The following is a 20566-nucleotide window of genomic DNA, read 5'->3' as shown; positions in this document are numbered from 1 at the left end:
TAAATAAATAAAAGGAAAGACTGCCTTTCCCATGTGATCTAGAGCAGAGGTTAGAAAACTTTTTCCACAAAGTGCCAGATGTTTTCAACTCTATAGGCTATGTACGGCCTCATCACAACCACTCAACTAAGCCCTTGTAGTGCAAAAGCAGCCACAGACGTTATACAAATGAATGCACATGGCCGGGTTCTAATAAAACTTTATTTACAAAAATAAGTAGTGAGTTGGATTTCACCTATGGATCTTAGTTTGCTGACCTGATTAAAGGTAACTAATAGCAGTATCTCTTTTAAAAAAATATTACAGCCGATAGATGAAGAAGGAATTCACCATTTTTTAAATCGATAATGAAGTAAAGGATGTGGATGATGATGATCAGTGGCTGCTAATATCACAGAGACAACCAGACATTAAGTGTCTCCGATGTAAGAACAACATTGATGAAAGAGTCTTGCAAAAATAAATTTAAAAGGAGAGAGAAAGGGAGACCCCTGAAGCTTGATCAAAAATCTAAATCCAGCTAACACTTTTCAAGAACTACAGGGGATAGAAAAACATGTTAAAAGACATCATGGGGTTGCATTTGACAAAATCCAGACTGTGAGAAACTCCACAGGAGGCATCAGATAAAAAACTAAAAACCTAATTAGGAAGTTCTTTACATCCTATTTAGAATGCAGAGCAGAATGTCAATTTGCTACCTCAATATTTCACAAGATTTTAAGAGAATGTACCATAATCCTGTGATTAATCGTCTTCGATCCAGACATAATACAGATATTAAAAACCATGAAAAGAAACTTTTATAAAAAAAATGAGGGACCAGAAATATCTTGTTCCTTCATCTATTTAATATTCACAAGTATATTCTAGAGTGTCACAGAAACAACTAGCAACTTATACAGCTGAGAAATAACTTTCTGCACTACAACGTCCAACTTTAAAAATGTGCTCATCAATTTGGCCTCTACCTCAGAAGTAATTGTGTCTGGCAAGAAACACCAATGAATAATAAAACCAGTGGGTGAAAGTTTGGTGGAAAATGGGATATTCCTACAGTCACAAAGGATCTCCCCACAAGATACTCATTAAATTACAAAGAGGAAAAATATAACTTTCTTGCAGAAACCTGGCAGTATCCCTTTAACCGAGTGATCCAAATGAACACCGCCCATAATGGCAAAATAGATGGCTCCTCGGAGAAGTACAGAGAAGTACATGTCAATGACGCATCAACTAGGCAGTGTTCTTGCCCTAAATAAACACCTAACCTAATCATGAAGACACATCTGAAAAAAGCAAAAGTCAAGGTTCTTTACAAAATAAAAGGTTTGTCATCTTCAAAAGTCAAGAACACAAGAGACACATTTGGACTGAAAACTGTTCTAGACAACAAAGTCAGACTTGGACTCATGCTGGATCTACCCCCAGACCAAATTTTTGCTACAAGACATTAGAAAGACAATTGTCAAAATCTGAGTAAGATCTGTAGATGAGACAATGGGGCTACCTCTGTGTTAATTTCCTGAATGTCATAACTATATTGTGGTAAATATAGTTGGTTCTGGGGGGGGTGGGGGGGTAGAAGAGGGTCAAGGAGGAATAAAAGGTCATGGAAGGAGCCTGGACTTGATATATTATAGAATTGTGTACCTGAAATCTGTGTAATTTTATTAACCAATGGAACCCCAAAATAAGTTCAATAAATAAAAATATCAATTAAAAAAACTAACAATTTTTTTTAAAAAGAACAGACACATGAAGTTATCTAGGAGCAAAGGGGCATTGTGTCTGCAACTTATTCTCAAAAGTGATAGAAAGAGAGAAAGATAAAGGAAATGTAGTCAATGTTAACATTTTGGGAAATCTAGAGAAAATTACATGGGATTCGTCATACTATTTCACATCTTTTTCTGCGTCTGAAATTACTCCAAAATAAAAAGTTAAATTAATTTATACATATACAGGGTGGAGCAGACGTAGGTTTACAGTTGTGAGTACGTGAAACAGTTTATTCTTATATTATTATTTATTAATTACTAGAGGCCTGATGCACGAAATTCGTGCAAGGGGCTCAGCCCCGGCTGCCGCGGCTGCCTCTGTCTCGGCCCCCACCCGCCGCAGCAACCACCTCGGCCCTCGCAGCCCCGGCTTCGTCCAGAAGGTCATCCAGAAGGACATCTGGTTTAATTAGCATATTACACTTTTATTATTATAGATAGTATTAGTTTACATACAAACAACTGTAAACCTACTTGTGCCCCACCCTGTATATATACAGTTGACTGCTAAACAACATGTGTAGCTCCACTTACACACGGATTTGTACAAGGATCAAATGCACATAAATTCCACATATATTAATTAGTTGTGTGTATATATCATCCTGTTGATAGTCACTTGATTAAGAACTCACACAAACTGGCAATTCTGTTAAAGTGACATGTTAACTCTTTGCAAAGGGAACTGAAAACCATGTAAACTGAAAAGCTGCACTAAGTTCTGAAGCTGATGTACTAATTACTTTTGTTCCAGCATTTCTGGTTTCTCCAGACTATACCAATCATTTCCTATAAAAATATTTTTAAATACTGCAAGAAAAACCCACTTATTAAAGTATTGGTTTAAAATTTTTGGCCACCAAACATCTTAATAAAGTTATAATAATACTGTACATTATTTTGATGACATTTATTACTTTTTTTAATGTTTTAATCCTCATCCAAGGCTATGTTTGTTATTGGTTTGGTTTTTTTTTGGAGAGAAGGGGAGAGAAACAGAGAGAGGCATCAAAGTGAGAGAGAAACTTCGATCAGTTGCCTTGGTATCGAACCCGAAACCTTGGTATATGCCCTGACTGGGAATCAAACCCACCACCCTTTGGTGTCCGGGAGAATGCTCCAACAGAGACACCCAGCCAGGCCTATTATTGCTTTTTATATCCCAGAAATTCGTTCTACGATGTTGCTAGTTCGTTTTAGCCTTGGACAAATCCTGGTTTTAAAACACGGTCCATTTAGCCAAAACGTTAACTCAGTGACCTCAAATACTAATATTATCCCCGTTTTGCCGAAGAGAGCCCTGGGGCACAGAGGCACAGAGCCAGACCAGGGCTGGGCTGGGGTTCAGGCCTGGCCGACTGTGGCCAAGCCCCAGGCCTGAGACATACTGCATGCAGCCCAAGGGAAAGGGGTGGCCTGTCCGTGGAGCATGCTGCTCCATCCCAAGGCCTCGGGCTTCCCTCCACCATGTTCCTCTCTCCTCTCTCTCAGTGCAACTGCTTATTAACCAGTTAACTGCCACGTGTCCAAAACGGAAACCGTCCCCACACACCATGATATTTTGAATTTAAATGCGTCCAAACTCCACACTCGCACCACCACAGCCCCTTCCTGCATTACCTCCCCTGAGAGGGCCTGGGAACACCCTTCTGAAGACGATTTATTTCTCACTCCAAAGCTTCAGCACCCGTGTCTCCTCTCCCTGACAAGCATTTTATTTTTTATCTTTTTAAAATACATTTTTATTGATTTCAGAGAGGAAGAGAAACATCAATGATGAGAGAGAATCATTGAGCGGCTGCCTCCTGCATGTCTCCTACTGGGGATTGAACCCACAACCCAGGCATGTGCCCTTGACCACAATCAAACCCGGGACCCTTCAGTCCGCAGGCTGACTCTCTATCCACTGAGCCAAACCAGCTAGGGCCCTGACAAGCATTTTATAACAGAAAAGCTTATGTTGTAAAGTAGAGGTATAAAGTGTATTTATCTCGTGTACGTCTAACATTCCTCCTATACCTCTCCTCTATGCATCCCACCTAGAAAAGTTTAAATAGATAATGTAATTAATAAGCATTGACTATATCCCATCTACATATATATAAGCCAAGCGACCAGAACGACAGGAACGACCAGAACAACTGGTCGCTATGACACGCACTGCAGCCAGCCAACTGGCCCAATCTGGGGGTCGGCCCCTCCCCATGGCCGGCCCAAGATGGATCAGGGGTGGAGATGGCCAGCCAACCGTCCATGGCCCCTCCTCCTGGCTGGCCTGGCCCCCCCACCCCGATTGGGGGCAGGGCCAGCAAGCCAACCCCTGGCGGCCCCTCCCCCTGGTCAGCCCTGTCCCCAATCAGCCCCTCCCACCCTAATTGGGGGTGGGGCCGGCTGGCCAACCTCCCATGTCCCCTCTCCCCTGACGGCCCGGCCCAATCAGCTCCCATCGGTGCAGGCCAGCAGGACCCCACCAGTGCACTAATTCATGCACCAGACCTCTAGTTTACACATAAGATAATATCCATGCATGTACAAGAAAGCAGGAGTGGCCAGGAGTAGGAAGTAGGCAATAGCCCACGTCAGCAGAGGCACACAATAATATTAGATATCATGGTATCTAAGGAACCAAGTTTACCGCCTCAAAATGTCAGAAGGAAAACACAAGGGATACTGAAGGGGGAAAAAGGAGTTGCAGAGCACAGAAAAGCAACGAAAGATTAACACTGCAATGATCGTCATCTCTGGAACTGTGGAGAGAACAGCCATTAAAAGGGTCTGACGCTACCCCAGCAATTTAAAAGTGCCTCCTAAGTCCAAGGGTTGGAAATGCCACCGAAAAAAAAAATGAATACGGAGACGCTACTCAATCTTCATCTTTTCCTGTACTCTTGCAAACCACCTCTTTGTATCTTGCTCCGAATGGCATGTTCACATTAATCTGGCTGTCAACTTCCAGTAAAAGGGGAACTCCAGCATTGTGGCTGGAATAATGGCTCTGCCACCTTCTGGAGAGGTGACTCTAGGTCCCTCGCCTACTCTCGCAGTCTCCGCTTCCTCGTGGATAAAACAGATTATAATATCAGATGTGCATGTGTTCGATGTGGGAACAGGTGTGAACGGTGCCTGCAAGGCTGCTTTTAAAAACATTGATGTTTGAATATTCATGCTGCCAACATTCAACAAATGTCTGAGAATCACTTCTCCTGGGTCAGACGTACGGTTTCATAAAGAAGTATTCTGAGCCCTAACTGGTTTGGTTCAGTGGATAGAGCATCAGCCTGCGGACTGAAGGGTCCCAGGTTCGATTCTGGTCAAGGACATGTACCTTGGTTGCGGGCACATCCCCATTAGGGAGTGTGCAGGAGGCAGCTGATCGATGTGTCTCTCTCACTGATGTTTCTAACTCTCTATCCCTCTCCCTTCCTCTCTGTAAAAAATTAATAAAATATATTTTTTAAAAAAAGAAGGATTCCGAGGTGCAGTTTTCCTGTAGCCCTGCTCTTTGCCGGGCTTACTGTGGGTCTCCCTGAGTAAAGAGGGCAATGTTCCCATCATTCATAACTGCTCGGTCTGGGGCAAGTCCACAATCTCCCCAACGTGTGCTCCTCGCCAGTGGGGTGAGCTGGACGGACGGTCCCCCTTCCAGCTGCGAGGGCGACAGGGCACCTCGCTGGGTGCTTGTAGAAGAATCTCAGGGAGGGACATCCAACCCATCCCCAGAAGGTATGTGTTATAAAATCCAACTGATATTCGTGACTGACATAGTCTTTTTGGAATTTATGGAGAAGAGTGTCGTTCCAAACATCAGAAATCTCTACTGCCAACGAATCTGGACTTGATCAGCTTTTCATACCACTCATTCTTACTTCTCCTGTTTTTCTTCATTATCGGCAGATCCATGCATTTCCTAATCACAGTTACTCTCTCTCCTATTTACACCTTTCTGTTTCCCCACACATTTTCTGTAGACATTTGAACAAATAGTGGCCCCATTCACTTAATGAGGAATAAGACGTCTATCTCACTGAGACGTAGTGCCTCCCAACACCCAGATTTCCGGGAGGGCTTAGCTAGCTCCCCAAGTTCCTCCCCTCAACCATACGCAGAAGCCCTCTTACTAATATTTCTACCATACTACTGCTTCAGAAAGAGGCCACCTGGAAGATAATTTCTGAAGTGAAGGAAAAAGCACTGAATTTCCTGATTCATTTCCTAATTTCAAACTATCTTACACACACACACACACACACACACACACACAAAAGGATGGGGGGAGGGACTAATAAATCCTCTGCCATTTCCAAAAGAATTCTCTGTGTAAATGTTTAGCTATTTATTTATTTAACAGTCAGTTTACCGAAGTAGTTATAGATGAATGGGACTGCTTTTTAACTTAGAGAACTTTAAAAAGGCAACCAATTTATAAAATACTTTATAAAATGAACAATAAGGAAATAATGTTTGCAAATAACACTTGGTTAACCAAACGCCGTTGTTATCCAAACTACAGAGGCAGCGAGCCAATATACTCCTCCCGCCTTCCTCCACACCAAAGACACACTCGAGTGTTCTTCTAACCCTCACTGACTTCAACCAGGAAAAACAGGCCCCAAGTTCCAAACAGTTCACACGCTAGCAGATAACCACTTATTCCTCTGTAAGAGGGGGTGCGGTGAAGTTCCTGGGGCCACCCACGGAAGGTTACTTCACCCCTCCGGAGCACAATGCTGGAGGGACAACTGGAACCACAGCCATTCACTCGCTTATACAACTGTTTATTTGGGAAGGCACATTCCCAGGTCCACTGGGAACAAATCTACCCCCCTCCCCCCAACTGATAACTCACATCAGGATTTCTGAGTGGAAAACAAAGGTCGGTGCCCTTGCCCCAAGAGGAGGAGGAGCTAGTTACATCAGGCACTGTGTAAAGTCACAGGGTGCAGTGGGAAGACCTAGACTTTGGACTCACAACCAAGTTCAAATCTCTGCACAGTCGATTGCCAGTAATATGACCTTGAACAAGATACTTGACCTCCACAAGTCTGTCTGCACAGCAGTGAAATGGGAATAACAAGTATCTACTTCCCAGCAGGTCAGAAGCCATGACAAATGTTCAGGTTTTGGTAGCCATTGCCAAGTGCTTTCCACATGGACTGGGGTTATTAACACTCTTCAAGAACAGCAAATAGAGCACCCACTTTACCATACATTTGCCAGCATTTATGAGTCTTATTAAGACAAATTCTTTGTTAATGTAGTGGCTGAAAAATGATTCGGCTGTATTAGCACTTTTTATTACATGGCAGGTTAAACATACTGGGTAGTCATTTGTAGATTCTTCTTTTGTGGATTTTTTGTTTATACTTTGTTTACTTTCTATAATTAGGGTGAGTACTTGGGACCTTGTTGCTCCTCTTAAATAAAAAAGATTTCTAAAATGCTATAACAGCTTGGAGTATGAGTACATTCCCTGTTCTGAGGAATCCAGGTAACTAGAATTATCACTTGAAAAGGCCATGTTTAGGAAAACATTTTTTTTAAGTCAGGTTCAGGTTGCTTTAAAAACAATTACTGTTGATTAGAGAGAGAGAAGGGAAGGGATGGGGAGAGAGAGAGAGAGAGAGAGAGAGATTTGTTGTTCCACCCATCCAGCATTCATTGGTTGATTGTTTATGTACCCTGACCGGGGATCGAACCCACAACGTTGGCATATCCGGACGATGGTCTAACCAACTAAACTACCCAGCCAGGGTGGAAAACATTTTTATAGTTTTCAAACTTTGAAGTGTATTTCTAAACTAAACGTTCATTTCCCCATGAAAATCTGTGGGCTACATACATATAATGAAAAGGAAAGGTTTAAAATTCTGAAATTTATTTTAGAAACTTAAAGTCAACTGAGGTAAGTCGGAGCACCTCTCACCCCTGGGAGTCTCAGGGAGAAGCTGTGCAGTGGCCCGGAGGGTTCACACACACAGAGGAAAAGGCCAGTCCCCTCGCTCCCCTGTGCTCCCTTCATTTCCGAGGGCCAAGGTTTTGGAAACGGCCTTTATTTCACTAAATCCAACCCAGCTTGAGAGAAGATAATATAAAAACCTCCTCCAAAAATGCATTAGTCCATTTGGGGCAGTCTTCTACATGCTTTTAAGCCGTCGGTCCTTCCTTCCCCATCCCCAATTACTGACCACACTGCAGTATCCGCCCCTGATTGCAAATGAGTTGTATTTTGATTCCCATCTCCATCCCCCTTCAAAAACAGTCGGCTCCAGACAATAAAAAGAGGAAAATTTCCCCCAGTATGTCCTATCTTTCAACCAGTGCACAAGTGTTCCATTATTTAACATGTAGCTCAGAGGTTCCCAACGTTTTCAGATTTATAACGGGGGTAGAGAAAGGGCTTTAGTCTCCCTACTTACTGCAAACAAAATTTCAAGACCCCCACCCCAGCCAACTTGCCCTTGGTTTTACTGAGACTCTCAAAACCATCTAGCCATCCAATGCACTCCCCCCTCAATTTCTGCCAACTCCACCTCTGCCTTTTTCTACATCCTCAGCTTCAGCTCTTGGGCTAGTCTGCAAAATCAGAACACCTACTCTTAAGCATCCTCCATCAATGAAGGAAGACGACTTTACCTTCTTCCCTACGTTCTCAGTCTCACCTCTTCTTTTTCCTATCTTCTCCTCCATTCATGCTACCCTACGGCTCCTGCAAACAAGCTCCCACTCCAGCATCCTAAATATACTTTCCAAAGCCTGTGGCTCCCCCTCCCCTCCCTTCATGCCACACCCATTCTTCTTAAATAGTTATCTGGAGTCTGATTTTCCAACATCCTCCAGGTTACGGTAGGGCAGAAAATGAAATGTGTAAGGTACACAGGGTTAGAGAGAGCAGGTTGCTCGCCACTGCGGGAGTCAGCTGAGGGGGGGGGGGGGGGGGGGGGCGTTCTGGCTGAGCAGTGAGGGATGGGCCACACCTGGGACTAGTCCAATGCACAGCACCTTGGCACCGGACGGGGAAGCCCTAAGCTAGTGACACTGCCTCCCTATCATTATCACTGCACTTGCCTGGAACACTTCTCTCTGTGGGCACCAACTTCCTAATTAGAGAATTCCCAGAGCCCCTCTCGACTCCTCCATCTTCTTGTCCCCTCCGAGGCATGTGTCACTGAGGACACCCCGCCCCTTTCCTTTCCCTGCAGCTCCCATGTGGCCACAGTCCCTAAGCCCTCCTCCCTCCTTGGCAAGTGCTCCTTTCCATCCTCCTTCAGTGACTTCTTCCTCTATCTGAGCATCTCCCCCGCCCCCTTCTCTTGCTCCCCTGAATCAGCCAGTTGCTGCGGTTAACTATTCCCTCAATATCCCCTCAAACCCAATGTGTCTCCGATGAAACCTAGCAGTTTCTCCAAGGGAGACGCTCTTACAGACCACGTGGGCTCGGATACTGCCAAAGTAGTCAAGAGTCAGTCCAGCATGAGTAGGCAGATGGCGGGCCAGGGCCCCACCTGCAGGAGGTCATTCACCCAGCCCAGACCCCAGGAGTTCGCTGTGACATCAGCCACTTCCTGCCTATAGTGCCATCTCTCCCTGCACAAATTCAACCGACCATCCCAGTCTCTCCCATCCTTTCCACTTGCATACTCTTAAGCCCCTTTCCTCTCCCCCTTGGACTCCTGTGAGTCTTCTGACTGTTGTGGCTCCTTCCAGGTCCTCTCCCTCCGATCACGATTACCTCTCTAAGCACATGTAGGAGTCACATCACTTCCCAGCTTTCACTTTCAATGGTTCTCTGCTGCCTTCTGAATAAAACCAAATTCCTTCACTGGCATTCAAGGTCTGGCCCCTTACCCTTCCAGGTAAACAGAATAACTTGCATTACCCCGAACAGCCCTGAACTTTTCGCCTTCCTCCACGCCTCTGCTCTCCCTGTGCTGGCTTCAACCTCAAGATGAGGGGGAAGGAGGGCTAAACACCACACTAAACACCTCTGTACTATTTACATTTATCATGAGCAAGAATTACTTTTTAAATATATTTTTAATAATTTTCTATTACAGTTGATATTCAATATTATTTTATACTAGAGGCTCAGTGCACGAAAGTTGTGCACGGGTAGGGTCCCTAGGCCTGGCCAGCAATCAGGGCCGATCAGGTTCCCCACCTCCCCACCTCCTCCTTCCCTGGCTCCTTCAGCACCCCACCCTTGCTGCTGGTCACCTGCCATGTTCCACACCGCCCCTTGGTGGTCAGGGCACATCATAGCGAGCAATCGAACTCCCGGTCTCCCAGTTTCCTGGTCGAACTCCCGAGGGGACACTTTGCATATTCACCTTATATATATATATATAGATTAGTTTTAGAGGCTACACAATCAACAAGAATTGCTCTGAATTAAAGAATGACTGAGGGGGACAGAAGTGGGCTGGAAGAGGTTAGTGGGGAGAAAAGGAGGATCTATGTAATACTTTCAACAATAAAATTTTTTTAAAAAAAAGAATGACCGAGTTTTCGGGCACTAGTGTAAAACAACTTCCTCATCCTGGCCAGTGTGGCTCAGCTGGTTGGGCGTCATCCTGTGCATTGAAAGGTTGCTGGTTCAATTCCGGGTCAAAGCACATACCTGGATTGCAGGCTCAATCCCCAGTAGGGGTCATGCAGGAGGCAGCTGATCCATGTTTCGCTCTCACATAGATGTTTCTCTCTCTCTCCCTCTCCTTTCTTCTCTCTCTAAAAATCAATAAAAAACAGTAACAACAACTTCCTCCCCCTGCCTTCCTTGATCTTGCTGACCCAAAACAATCTTTCTACTCTCAAAATTCTTCTCTGGACTTTATGGGCTCCTAACATAGACTTCCTATTATAGTAGTTTGTGCTAACATTACTTTTTTTTTAAATCCTCACCCAAGGAAATTCAGAGAGAGAGAGAATAGTTGCCTTTCCAGATGCTCCCCAAATGGGGATCAAATCCATAACCCATCAGTGCCGTGACCGGGAATCAAACCGGCAACCTTTTGGTGTTCAGGATGATGCTCAACCAACTGAGCCACTCCGGCCAGGCTAACACTACTTCTCCCTAACACATTTTTTAAATCCTATAGAGCAAAGTTGGATCTAATTCATCCCATCTCCCTTAGCCATTGCCCGTGATGGGTCCATTCAATAAACATCAGATGAAGTAGAGAACTTAGACTTACTCTTAAAGATGCCAATCTAAAGTTCTCTAGTTTAGCAAGTAAAAGTTGGCTCTAAATTGGAATATAAGTAGGTTCTTTGCATTATAAATTTTCCGATCTATAATGCAAAGGTAACAAAAATATTTGTGGCATAAAAAAGAATTTAAATAATTCCAGTGAGTTAAGTATTTAAATTCTTTTTTATGTCACCTTTTTTTGTTTTGTTAATTTTGCACATCACTCTAAAGGCTGGAATACTCTATTAAAGGTTAGATTTTGTGTGTGCACGTGTGTGTGTGTGTGTGTGTGTGTGTATGCTAGCCTACTTTCTCCTCCAGAATCCATAGAAGTGAGATCAATGAAGAATGAGACCAACCTATAACTTTCTAAAATTATAACAGAGCAAGCGGATCTTCCCTGCCAGATGCACCCATCCAAAGAAAAGACTGACAAAGTTTGAGTCCCTCTCCAGGGTTTGTCACCCCCCGCAATCCAAGTGCCACAACCTCAACAACGCAGGCAGGGCCCTCAAAAAAGCTTGTTCCATGTGGAAAGCCCTCATTAAACCCTCAGTTATATTTAGAAAAAAATGGAACAGAAGTTATATTTAGATGAAATGGCTTAAAGGAACTTTCACCAAGAGCAGCATGTTTATCCTATCTTCCGTAAGAAAGGTTTTACTTAGCTTTTACATACAACTCCTAAAAACAGACAACTTCTCTATTTTGTGTCCAAAAGAAATCAGGAGCACCCAGGATATCGGCAACACTGCCCACGGGAAGCAGTGGGATAATCGGAAGGACTTAAAAAGAAACACAGGTTTGGTGAATAAAACCATTCCAGACAGAAACTTGCGTTGAGACAGTCCGAAAAGGTGTGAGGAATGTGGTGCTGAGCTGTGTGAGAAAAGCTCTTAAATTTATAAACTGGACCAAAAAAAAACGTACAGATTTCCTCAGCAATCTACCTAGCAGCGGAGTTCTTTTCCAAAATGTCATTAGCGCTCCCATTGTGGTCACAGCCAAACCATTCTCCATGCTTCTGCAGCTAGCTCCCTAAACCAGTCAACATTTCCCTTTCGGCTCTTATTAGTCAAACTATTTTTATTAGTCAAACTATTTTTGACATCCACTTTCTTTTGTGTTGACCTACATTTTCCTAACAACATTCTAGTCAACAGCGCTGAGGTGGTTTAGCAAACTTGTGAAGCCTTTTCAGGAATGAATGTATCATTTTGGGGTGACTGTTTGAAGAAGTGAAAGATGGTTTGTGGCAGTTACTCCTTCCTTCCTAGGCCACAGGGTCCCCAGGGCTCCAGATGGGAATGAATCATGGCTCGGAGGCTTGGCACACACCCCAGGTTAAGGGGACCTCTTCTCTAAAGAGCCTCAGGAAGAGGCCACTTCCCAGCCTCCCAGCCAACCCAGAGTGGAGGGCAAAGGTAATGCCTGGGGAGGAGATGGCCCCACAGCAGAACTGGCAGGCCCCAGCCATCCCAGCAGGAATCACGCCAGTGCTGAGGGTGCTGCAGCCCTGCTGCTTGCTATTCCTAGGGTCAATTAACACCCTGAAGCACTCCAGCTAATCCCTACTTTTGCTTCTAGCTTGGTATTTCCAGAAAGTGTGAGCGCAACAGAGAACTGAAGTCGCCCAGTTTTATACCACTGACAGGCCTCAGCGCAACAAAGCCTAAGGCTGTGAATTTCAGAGAGGAAACAAACACAGACCTAGACACTGAAAGAGACCAGATTATATATTCCAGACACTCCCCTCCCCTCTGCAGCCACCTCCCTCCCCGCATCCCTCCATCTCATATCTACATCCATTTTAAGAGGACTGGACCTCAACGGAGGGCCTACAGTTTGCCTACAGTGAGAATCACATTAGTTACATTAACATAATCACCCAGAGGAAAGCATCATCTCAACCTTAAAGTCCAGACAAGTGCTTAAGCAGCGGTTCTCAACCTGTGGGTCGCGACCCCTTTGGCGGTTGAATGACCCTTTCACAGGGGTCACCTAAGACCATCCTGCATATCAGATATTTACATTACGATTCATAACAGTAGCAACATTACAGTTATGAAGTAGCAACGAAAATAATTTTATGGTTGGGTCACAACATGAGGAACTGTATTTAAAGGGCCAGAAGGTTGAGAACCACTGGCTTAAGGGTTTCCTCACTTGCTGTCCTAACAGTCCAGTGGTTCTCAACCTTGGCTGCACATTAGAATCACCTGGGAATCTTTTTAAAATCCTGATTTCTGGGCCTCATCCTCCGGAAATTCTGTTTCTTTGTTATGGGGTGGGGCTACAACATTAGTAACAAAGAAACAGAATTTCCGGAGGATGAGGCCCAGAAATCAGGATTTTATAAAGATTCCCAGGTGATTCTAATGTGCAGCCAAGGTTGAGAACCACTGTAACAGTCCATGATGCCCCAGGATAGATAGGGTCAAAGAGCAGGTTCTATTGAGCTGACGGAACTACAGGAAATGTTCCCATACTTCAATTAACTTTGGAATCAGGCAGGCCCAGCACAGTGATAGGCACTTAAAGACCACAGAAACAACGCGGGAACTGAATTTCTGCAGACGAGTCACCAGGGAGACAAAATGTAGGTATGAGAATGGGCTAGGACACACTAAGTCCCTTGTGAAGGGTCGAGAGAGAGGGCGAGTGTCCTCGAAGGCTTGAACAGAGGGTTAGACAACGCGGGCCAGGGCACAGCTGCAGGGGTGAGGGTAAGCCTGCAGTCAGAGGCATGCAGGGGGGAAAGGTCGACTTCCCCACGGAGGGCTCCGAAAATCTCACACAGGCCTGGATTCGAGTCCTCAGCATCACCAAGAACCCGCCTTGGAAGTGTTCAGGCAAAAGAACATGTCAGATGGTAGAAAGAAGGAAGGAAGGAGAGGGCCGAGACAAACAGATGTGTCCCACTGGCTCTCTTCCCTGGGGGGCAGTTGTCAGAGTCACCATTCAAAGAGGAAGAATCCAAACGCCCGCATAAGAAATGGGTAGGGAGAAGGAATAGCCCGCTGGAGGGAAATAACTGGTCATATTTGGGACGTGTCTGCACCAGGCCCCGGATCAGTGCTCCCTCACCTTGGCTAATGCCACCAGACGCCGCTTTCCAGGCATCTAATGGGAAATGGGAAACGGAGACTTTGGCAGCATAACCCTCTCGAACACACAAAGTTACGGGAACCCTACCAAAACTTTCAGAACGGGGCTTCATCTGCGGACATGGAAGGGAATCAGTGAAAACCTACAGAGTGGCCACAGCTTGTATCGCTCAACTTTTACTCACACCTTTTTTTCTTTCATGTGAACGTACACTGTAACATCCAGTTTACATTCAGAACTTCCTGGGGTGCTCGGAAACAAGGGTCAAAGCCGCAGATCTTCCCTGCTTGACCCGGGAGGGCAGAGCCCCCACCTCCACTCCCACATGTCACTGGCCAGCAGAGCGCACCATTGAACCCACAGCAGAGGCCTCCGCTCCCCACCGACCCTGACAGCCAGGGATCGTCCATTTAGCACCGAGCGCTTCTCAGGGGGCCCTTGAATTGTAATTATTATGTAAGGGCTGCGCGAATATAAAGTGCGTTTGTCCGGCCCTGCTCCTAAGGCGCCAATACCTCCTGAATCAAGAACCAACTGGAAAGCAGAGAACCACTACCGTGCGCGCGGCGCCCAGGGGACAGGCGCTCACCCACATCTGCCATCGGACCTCGCCCCTGGGCAGAGGACCCCTGCTTGGGGTGGCGGCTACGGGACACAAAGCCTGGCCGGCCCCGGGCTGCGCCCCTCGCGACTCAGGGGGGCGGGAGTGGAGAGCCGGCGAGGGGGTGGGGAATGGAATCCGCCCTCATTTGCACGTCGTCTGGGGCCGGGTCAATTTGCTTAATCACGGCTCTAAATGCCAGCGCGCAGCACACAATGCGCGCCCATTAACAGGTTTAAAGTGTCGCAGCGCTCGCTTTAAATGAGAAAAGTCGGCAACAAAGGAGGGAAAAGCCAAGTTCCTCCACTTGAAGAATGCCGCGCGGGTTGCCCTCGAAATCTCAGCGAGTTTCAAACCCCGAGCTCCACGGAGAAGCGGAGGCCCCCGCGCGAGGGCTGGGGGTGGGAAGAGGGGTGTGTGAATAGCCCGCCACGACACTGGGTTTCTTAGGAACCAACTCGCAGCGGCCTGTGGCACTGAGGTCGGGGGGGAGGGGGGGCAACGTCGCCAACCCAGCTCCCGGGCCCCCTGCCCAACTGCCAAGGAAAGCTGACCCACTTCCAGGAAGGAAAACGAGACCCACCCGCCCGCAGCCGGCAAAAATCCAAGTTTTCCTTCGTGGGAGCAAAGAACTTGGGAAGCCAAAGGACACCCCAGAAATGGACCCCAAAGCTTTTCCGCCAAAAAAAGGAGGGGATTGGAAGGGATTTTACTTTCACCCAGGCACTGGCTAGCGCAGCCTAACGCGCCGCCGCCACAGAGTCGTTCAACTCCGCAGAGTTCGGCCCCGGATCCTCCGGGACGGCCCCATCCCCCACCCGCTGCCGAGCCCGGGGGCGCATCCCGCCGGCCGGGCCTCCCCCGCGCCAGGCGCGGCCGGACAGGCGCTCACCGTGCGTGCTCCTCCGGGAGACAGGGGTCCGTTGGGGAGATACGGGCTGCTCAGGTCCGGGATCATCAGGAACGGGTACCCAGGGTACGGGGGACCCTTAAAGAACGCGCCGTCCTGGGGCCTTCTCACTGCGGGCAAGACCAAGGCGGGGTGAGGCCGAGCGCCGCGGCAGGGGCCCCTGGACGGGGGACCCCGGGACCCGAGCGCCCGAGCGCGCGCCCCTGAACGGGGCGGAGAGCGGGGACGCGGGGAACCCGGGCGGCCCCAACGGAGGCTCAGAGCACCGGGGGGCCCGGGAATGGGGGCTGCCCGGACCAGCACGTACCTTCGGCGAAATAGTCCCGCGGCTTCTGGAAGGCGTCCCGAGAGGGCTGCGGGCGCCTCTCCGCCTGCAGAGGAGACACAAAGGCGAGGGCGGGTGAGCGGGCGCCGAGCCGGGGTCCGCAGGGTCGGCCGCCGGAGCCTCCTTACCTCCGAGTCCGAGCTGCTGCTCTGGTTCTCCGACTCGTTGACCAGGGACGACTTGACTTCGTCCAGGTCCCGCTGCGCCGAGGCGCTGTCGCTGCTCGGCTCCTGCTCCTCGCCCCCTTCGTCCTGGAAGGGGATCAGCTCGTCGTTCGCCCCGAGGTCGTCCCCTCCACCGGCCGCCCCGGCGCCCGAGCCGCCGCCGCCGAGCTGGGGCATGGTGGGGCCGCGGGCCGGGGCCACCGCTCTCCGCGCCCCGCGCCGCCCGCGCCCGGCCCGGCCCGGCCCGGCGCCCCTCCCTCCCGCTCGCCCGGCCGCTCCGCTCGCCGCCGCCGCCGCGGCCGCAGCCACAAAGTTTGACAGGGCGTGGTCCGGCGGGAAGCGGGGCCAGCGCGGCCGGGCCGAGCGGGGGCGGCTCGGCTCGGGCCCCTCCGGCAGCGCCGAGCCCAGGGCTCCCCAACTCGCCGCCACCGCCTGCTCCGCCGGGGCGTCCCAGCGCCTGGCCCGCCAGGGAGGGGCGAGCGGGGCAGGAAGGAGGGCCCGCCGGGCTGGGCAGGGGGGCCGGAGGGAGGAGCCCGGCTGCAAGCTGACACCCGCGCCGCGCGGAACCCCGCCAGCTCCGGCGCGCACACACTCACTCGCCTTCACACTCGCACACCAGCCGCTCACACCTTCCGGGGGCTGCGCCTCCCCGCCGCGCGCCCCGCCCTCACCCCCCGACTCGCCCCGGCGCCCCACCTCGCACCCCCAGCGGCCCTCCCCCCGCCCGCCCGCCCGCGAGCCGCTGGAGTCCCGCCCCCAGCCCCAGGCAGCCCCTAACTTTCTTTCCAAATAACCCCCCGAACTCCGCACGGATGCCGCGCCCCCTCCCACCGCAGCGGCGCGCGCGGGCGGCACTGCCCCCTGTGGGAAAGCTCCGGACACACAGACCTGCCGGCGACTCTCGCTGCCTGGAGTTCCCCCGAGCGCGGGATACCACCCGGCCTGGCGCCCTCGCCGGCCGCACGGAGTGGAGGACGAGGAAAATGTATGGCCCCCGGAGTCTGCTGGGCAGCCTTCCGCTCCTCTTTCCTGCGGGGCTTCAACGTGCTCCCCGCCCTCGTCCAGGCTTTCTACCTTGTCCAGGTGTCCCGAGTCACCTGAAATCCCCAAGACCACTTTCACCTTCCTGGTTCCGTACTCGGTCCTTAACCAAATAACTCATGGTCTTGGGTGCGGAAAGGATTCGGATTTGGTTCGTTGAAAGGAAAATCCTCTGCCAGTGACCTCTGAAGCCATTCACAAATCGGCCTCGGTAGCCAATGAGTAAATGAAAAAACCCAACCAGCCTCATACTTAAACGCCTGTCCCAATCACATTAAGATGACATCCCTCTCCGACCAGTTTGGGAAAGTGTGAGAAAGTGGATCTTGTGTCATCCACAGTGGGGAACTACAGGTGGGAGCATACACTTTAAAAGCAGACTGGAAGGCAGTAGGGAAATAACCTAAAACCATTTAAAACAACTGGCAGAGGCGTTTTCTAGAGCGATCCACCCACATATGGACAAGGGCACAGATACAAGAAAGTGCGAAGTAGCAGGGAGGTTTGTAAAATGAGTTCTGAGTCTTTCTTACCAGATCAACAGAATGAGGCCCCTGCACATAGACATCCTGGAATGATTTTGGAGAGACACCCTTTAAGGAAAGGCAGTCACTCTCATTTCATATATATATATATATATATATATATATATATGGCACTCTTTCTTTTCTTTTCTTTTTTTTTTTTTAAATCACCCTGGCCAGTTAGTTCAGTCCGTTTCAATATGCCTAGGTTGTGGGGTCGACACCCTACCAGGACACATACAAGAAGCAACCAATGAATGCACAAATAAATAGAACAACAAATTGGTCTCTCTCTCCCTAAAATCAACAAATACTTTTTAAAAATTACATATGTCTGTTTCTACATAGAAGAAGTCTGAGAAGGTGCACACCAAATTATTATCAATATTTCTGGAAAAGGGGCTAGATGAGAGAGGACGTTTTGTTTTCTACTTCCTGCATATTTTACAGCAAGCAGATATGCCTTCTCTAGTTTTCTACACAGCACATGAATACAGTATGATAAAACTTTTTCAAACAATATAGTGAGTAAACTTTCCTCGTTCCCCCTTCCTGCGTCTCCCTCCAGCTAAACACCTTCCTGATACTAGTTCGATGTTCATCCTTCCAGACATTTTCCCAGGCAGTTTTCTACCTGTGTAAGCACACATACAATATTCAGATTTACTTTCACATAAATAGGATTATACCGTTCATATTACTGTGTGAAATTTCATTTTTATAAGTTTTTAAAAGTCAAAAGGCTTTTCATGTCTCCCATAAACATATGAAAAGCCTATTGTATTAGCTCCCCATCGTTGCTCTAACAAATCACTGTAACTTGGTGGCTTAAAACACCAGAAATGCTTTCCCTTACTGTTGTGGAGGCCGGAAGTCCGAAATGAGTTTCACTAAATCAAAATCGAGGTGTTGGCAGGACCATATTCCCTTCTGAGGCTCTAGGGAGAATATATTCCTTGTCTCTTCCAGCTTCTGGTGGCTGCCAACATTCCTGGAGATCTCATCGCTCCAATTTCTGTCTCGGTGGTCACATCGCCTTTTCCTTTGTCTGACAAATCTCTCTCTGCTTCTTCATAGAAGGAAGAACACTTGCATTGTCATTTAGGACCCACCCAGATCATCTTGGGTAATATCTCCATCAACAGCCTTAACTCACTCACATCTGCACAGACCCCTTTTCCTTATGTGGACCCTGAGAAAGAAGATATTTACTGGAAGGGTTCCTGGTGGCTAACTGGACTCAGATGTTAAAAACAGAGCCGAACAGCCATTTCTACACAGGGGCCTCCCACGCCAACCCCACTTCAAGGAGAAGCCCACCCTCAGCGGCCTGCCTCCTGCACTGAACTACCTGCCTGCACCGTGTTTCTGCCATCAGAGCCAGCCCTTATAAAGGGGTTCCTGGAATTCTGTTTCAACCAATATGACTGAGACTTTCTCGTCCAATCGGAGCTGCACAGTTAAAGCCCGCCCCCCCCCCCCCATGTTCATCAACCAATCATAGCAGCTCCATCCTGACCAATCAGGACAGTGCCTTTTGGACCCATCAAACTGACCGGTTGGAATCCTCATTTGCATGAGGACAGACCAATCAGAGACCAGGGGCAGGGGCTTCTGTCTCTATAAGTCTGCTCCCCTCTGGCTTGGGGTGCACACTTTCTCTTTGCACCTAAGGCTGGCTTTCCCAGCTGGTGCTGACCTGGCACTGACCCGGGGCTGACCCCAGCAGGTGGACTAGTGCAGAGCTGTCTAGTTGCAGAATAGCCTTGCCCCAGGGCCACCTCACCCCAGGGCCACTTCACAGACAGGCTGTTTCACAACTGTGCTGCTTCATAATTGAACTCTAACACCACTGAGCTGTCCCACAGCCGCGCTGCTCTCACAGCTGTGCTGTATCACCATTGAGCTGTTTGTACTAAATAGTTTCCTTCTTCACCACACCCAAAACTGGGGACTCCTGTTGGCATTGAACTGGCACCAACAACCATCGGTTGACATTTATAAGGTAGCATTCACAGGTTCTGGGGATTAGTACAGGGACATATCTTTGGAGTGAGCCATTATCCATTTATCACACCTACCAACCTCCAAGAAATGCAAATTGAAATAGCACAGAGATACTATTTTTCATCTATCAGATTGGCAAATGTAGCGTCAAATACCGTAGTAACACCCAGCATTGGCCCCTGTGCAGAGAAAAAGTAAGCTTCTGGGCATGCCATTGGGTAACATCTCCGAAGGAAAAACCTTTAGAAAGTGTGAACCTTTGACTCACCTATGCACCTCTAGGATTTTATACTAAGAAATAACCAGGTACACAAGGAAACCTATAGATTTGTCTTCATCACAGTGAAAACAATTTCAATGTCTCCAAACAAGGAATTGTGTTTAAAAAAACCCTGGTGCACTCACTTAATGTAATGCTCTGACAGTATGGAAATATGTGTGGAAAGAGGCTCATGATAGTGAGAGCATCATTACAATGAACCTACATAGACTTTGCTTTCCATTCTAATAAAGTGTGGAGGTCAGACTGTCCCTTCCACCAAGAACACTTAAAAATACCCAACAACAACAGCATCAGCACCGAGCTGATCTGAAGGCATTAGAAACAAGCAAATCAGCCAGGACTTAAGGAGCCAAGTACCAAAGAGAAGGGAAGTTCGTTTAAATGAATTCATAGTTACTGCTGTTTTATCCCCTCCAAACATTTGGTGATTTGCAACATCAGGCATAGTGGCCAAACAAAAAGCAACTGTCTAGAGCAGGCAGACGATAGCCTGAATTTGTAGGGCCTGTCTGCTAAGAATGTTTTTTACATTTTTAAATGGTCTCCCCCCCCCCCCCCCCAAATCAAAGAAGGATAATAATTTATTATATGAAATTCAAATTTCAGTGTTAATAAAGTTTTATTGGAAGATAGAC

General features: G+C 48.1%; 1 protein-coding gene across 2 annotated transcripts in view; it reads right to left on the bottom strand.

Annotated features, from left to right (window-relative positions):
• Positions 1-16322, bottom strand: part of TCF7L1 (transcription factor 7 like 1) — a 163991-nt gene extending 147669 nt beyond the window's left edge. Inside the window, exons 1-3 of one of the 2 annotated variants that reach the window (XM_070429597.1) lie at positions 16041-16322; positions 15895-15958; positions 15570-15697 (exon numbers count right to left, since the gene is read on the bottom strand). In XM_070429597.1, coding sequence (XP_070285698.1) covers positions 15570-15697; positions 15895-15958; positions 16041-16253 — 405 coding nt within the window. In that variant the 5' untranslated portion in view covers positions 16254-16322. The remainder of the gene's footprint in view (positions 1-15569; positions 15698-15894; positions 15959-16040) is intronic. The other variant, XM_070429596.1, reaches the window with a different exon arrangement.
• Positions 16323-20566: the final 4244 nt, after the last annotated feature.

Source organism: Myotis yumanensis, unplaced genomic scaffold, assembly GCF_028538775.1.
Source record: "Myotis yumanensis isolate MYYU_CA2020_CCGP unplaced genomic scaffold, mMyoYum1.0.hap1 SCAF_11, whole genome shotgun sequence".
NCBI lineage: Eukaryota > Metazoa > Chordata > Mammalia > Chiroptera > Vespertilionidae > Myotis > Myotis yumanensis.
The sequence above is the reverse complement of the archived record's forward strand: the minus strand, read 5'-3'. Positions and strand labels throughout refer to the sequence as shown.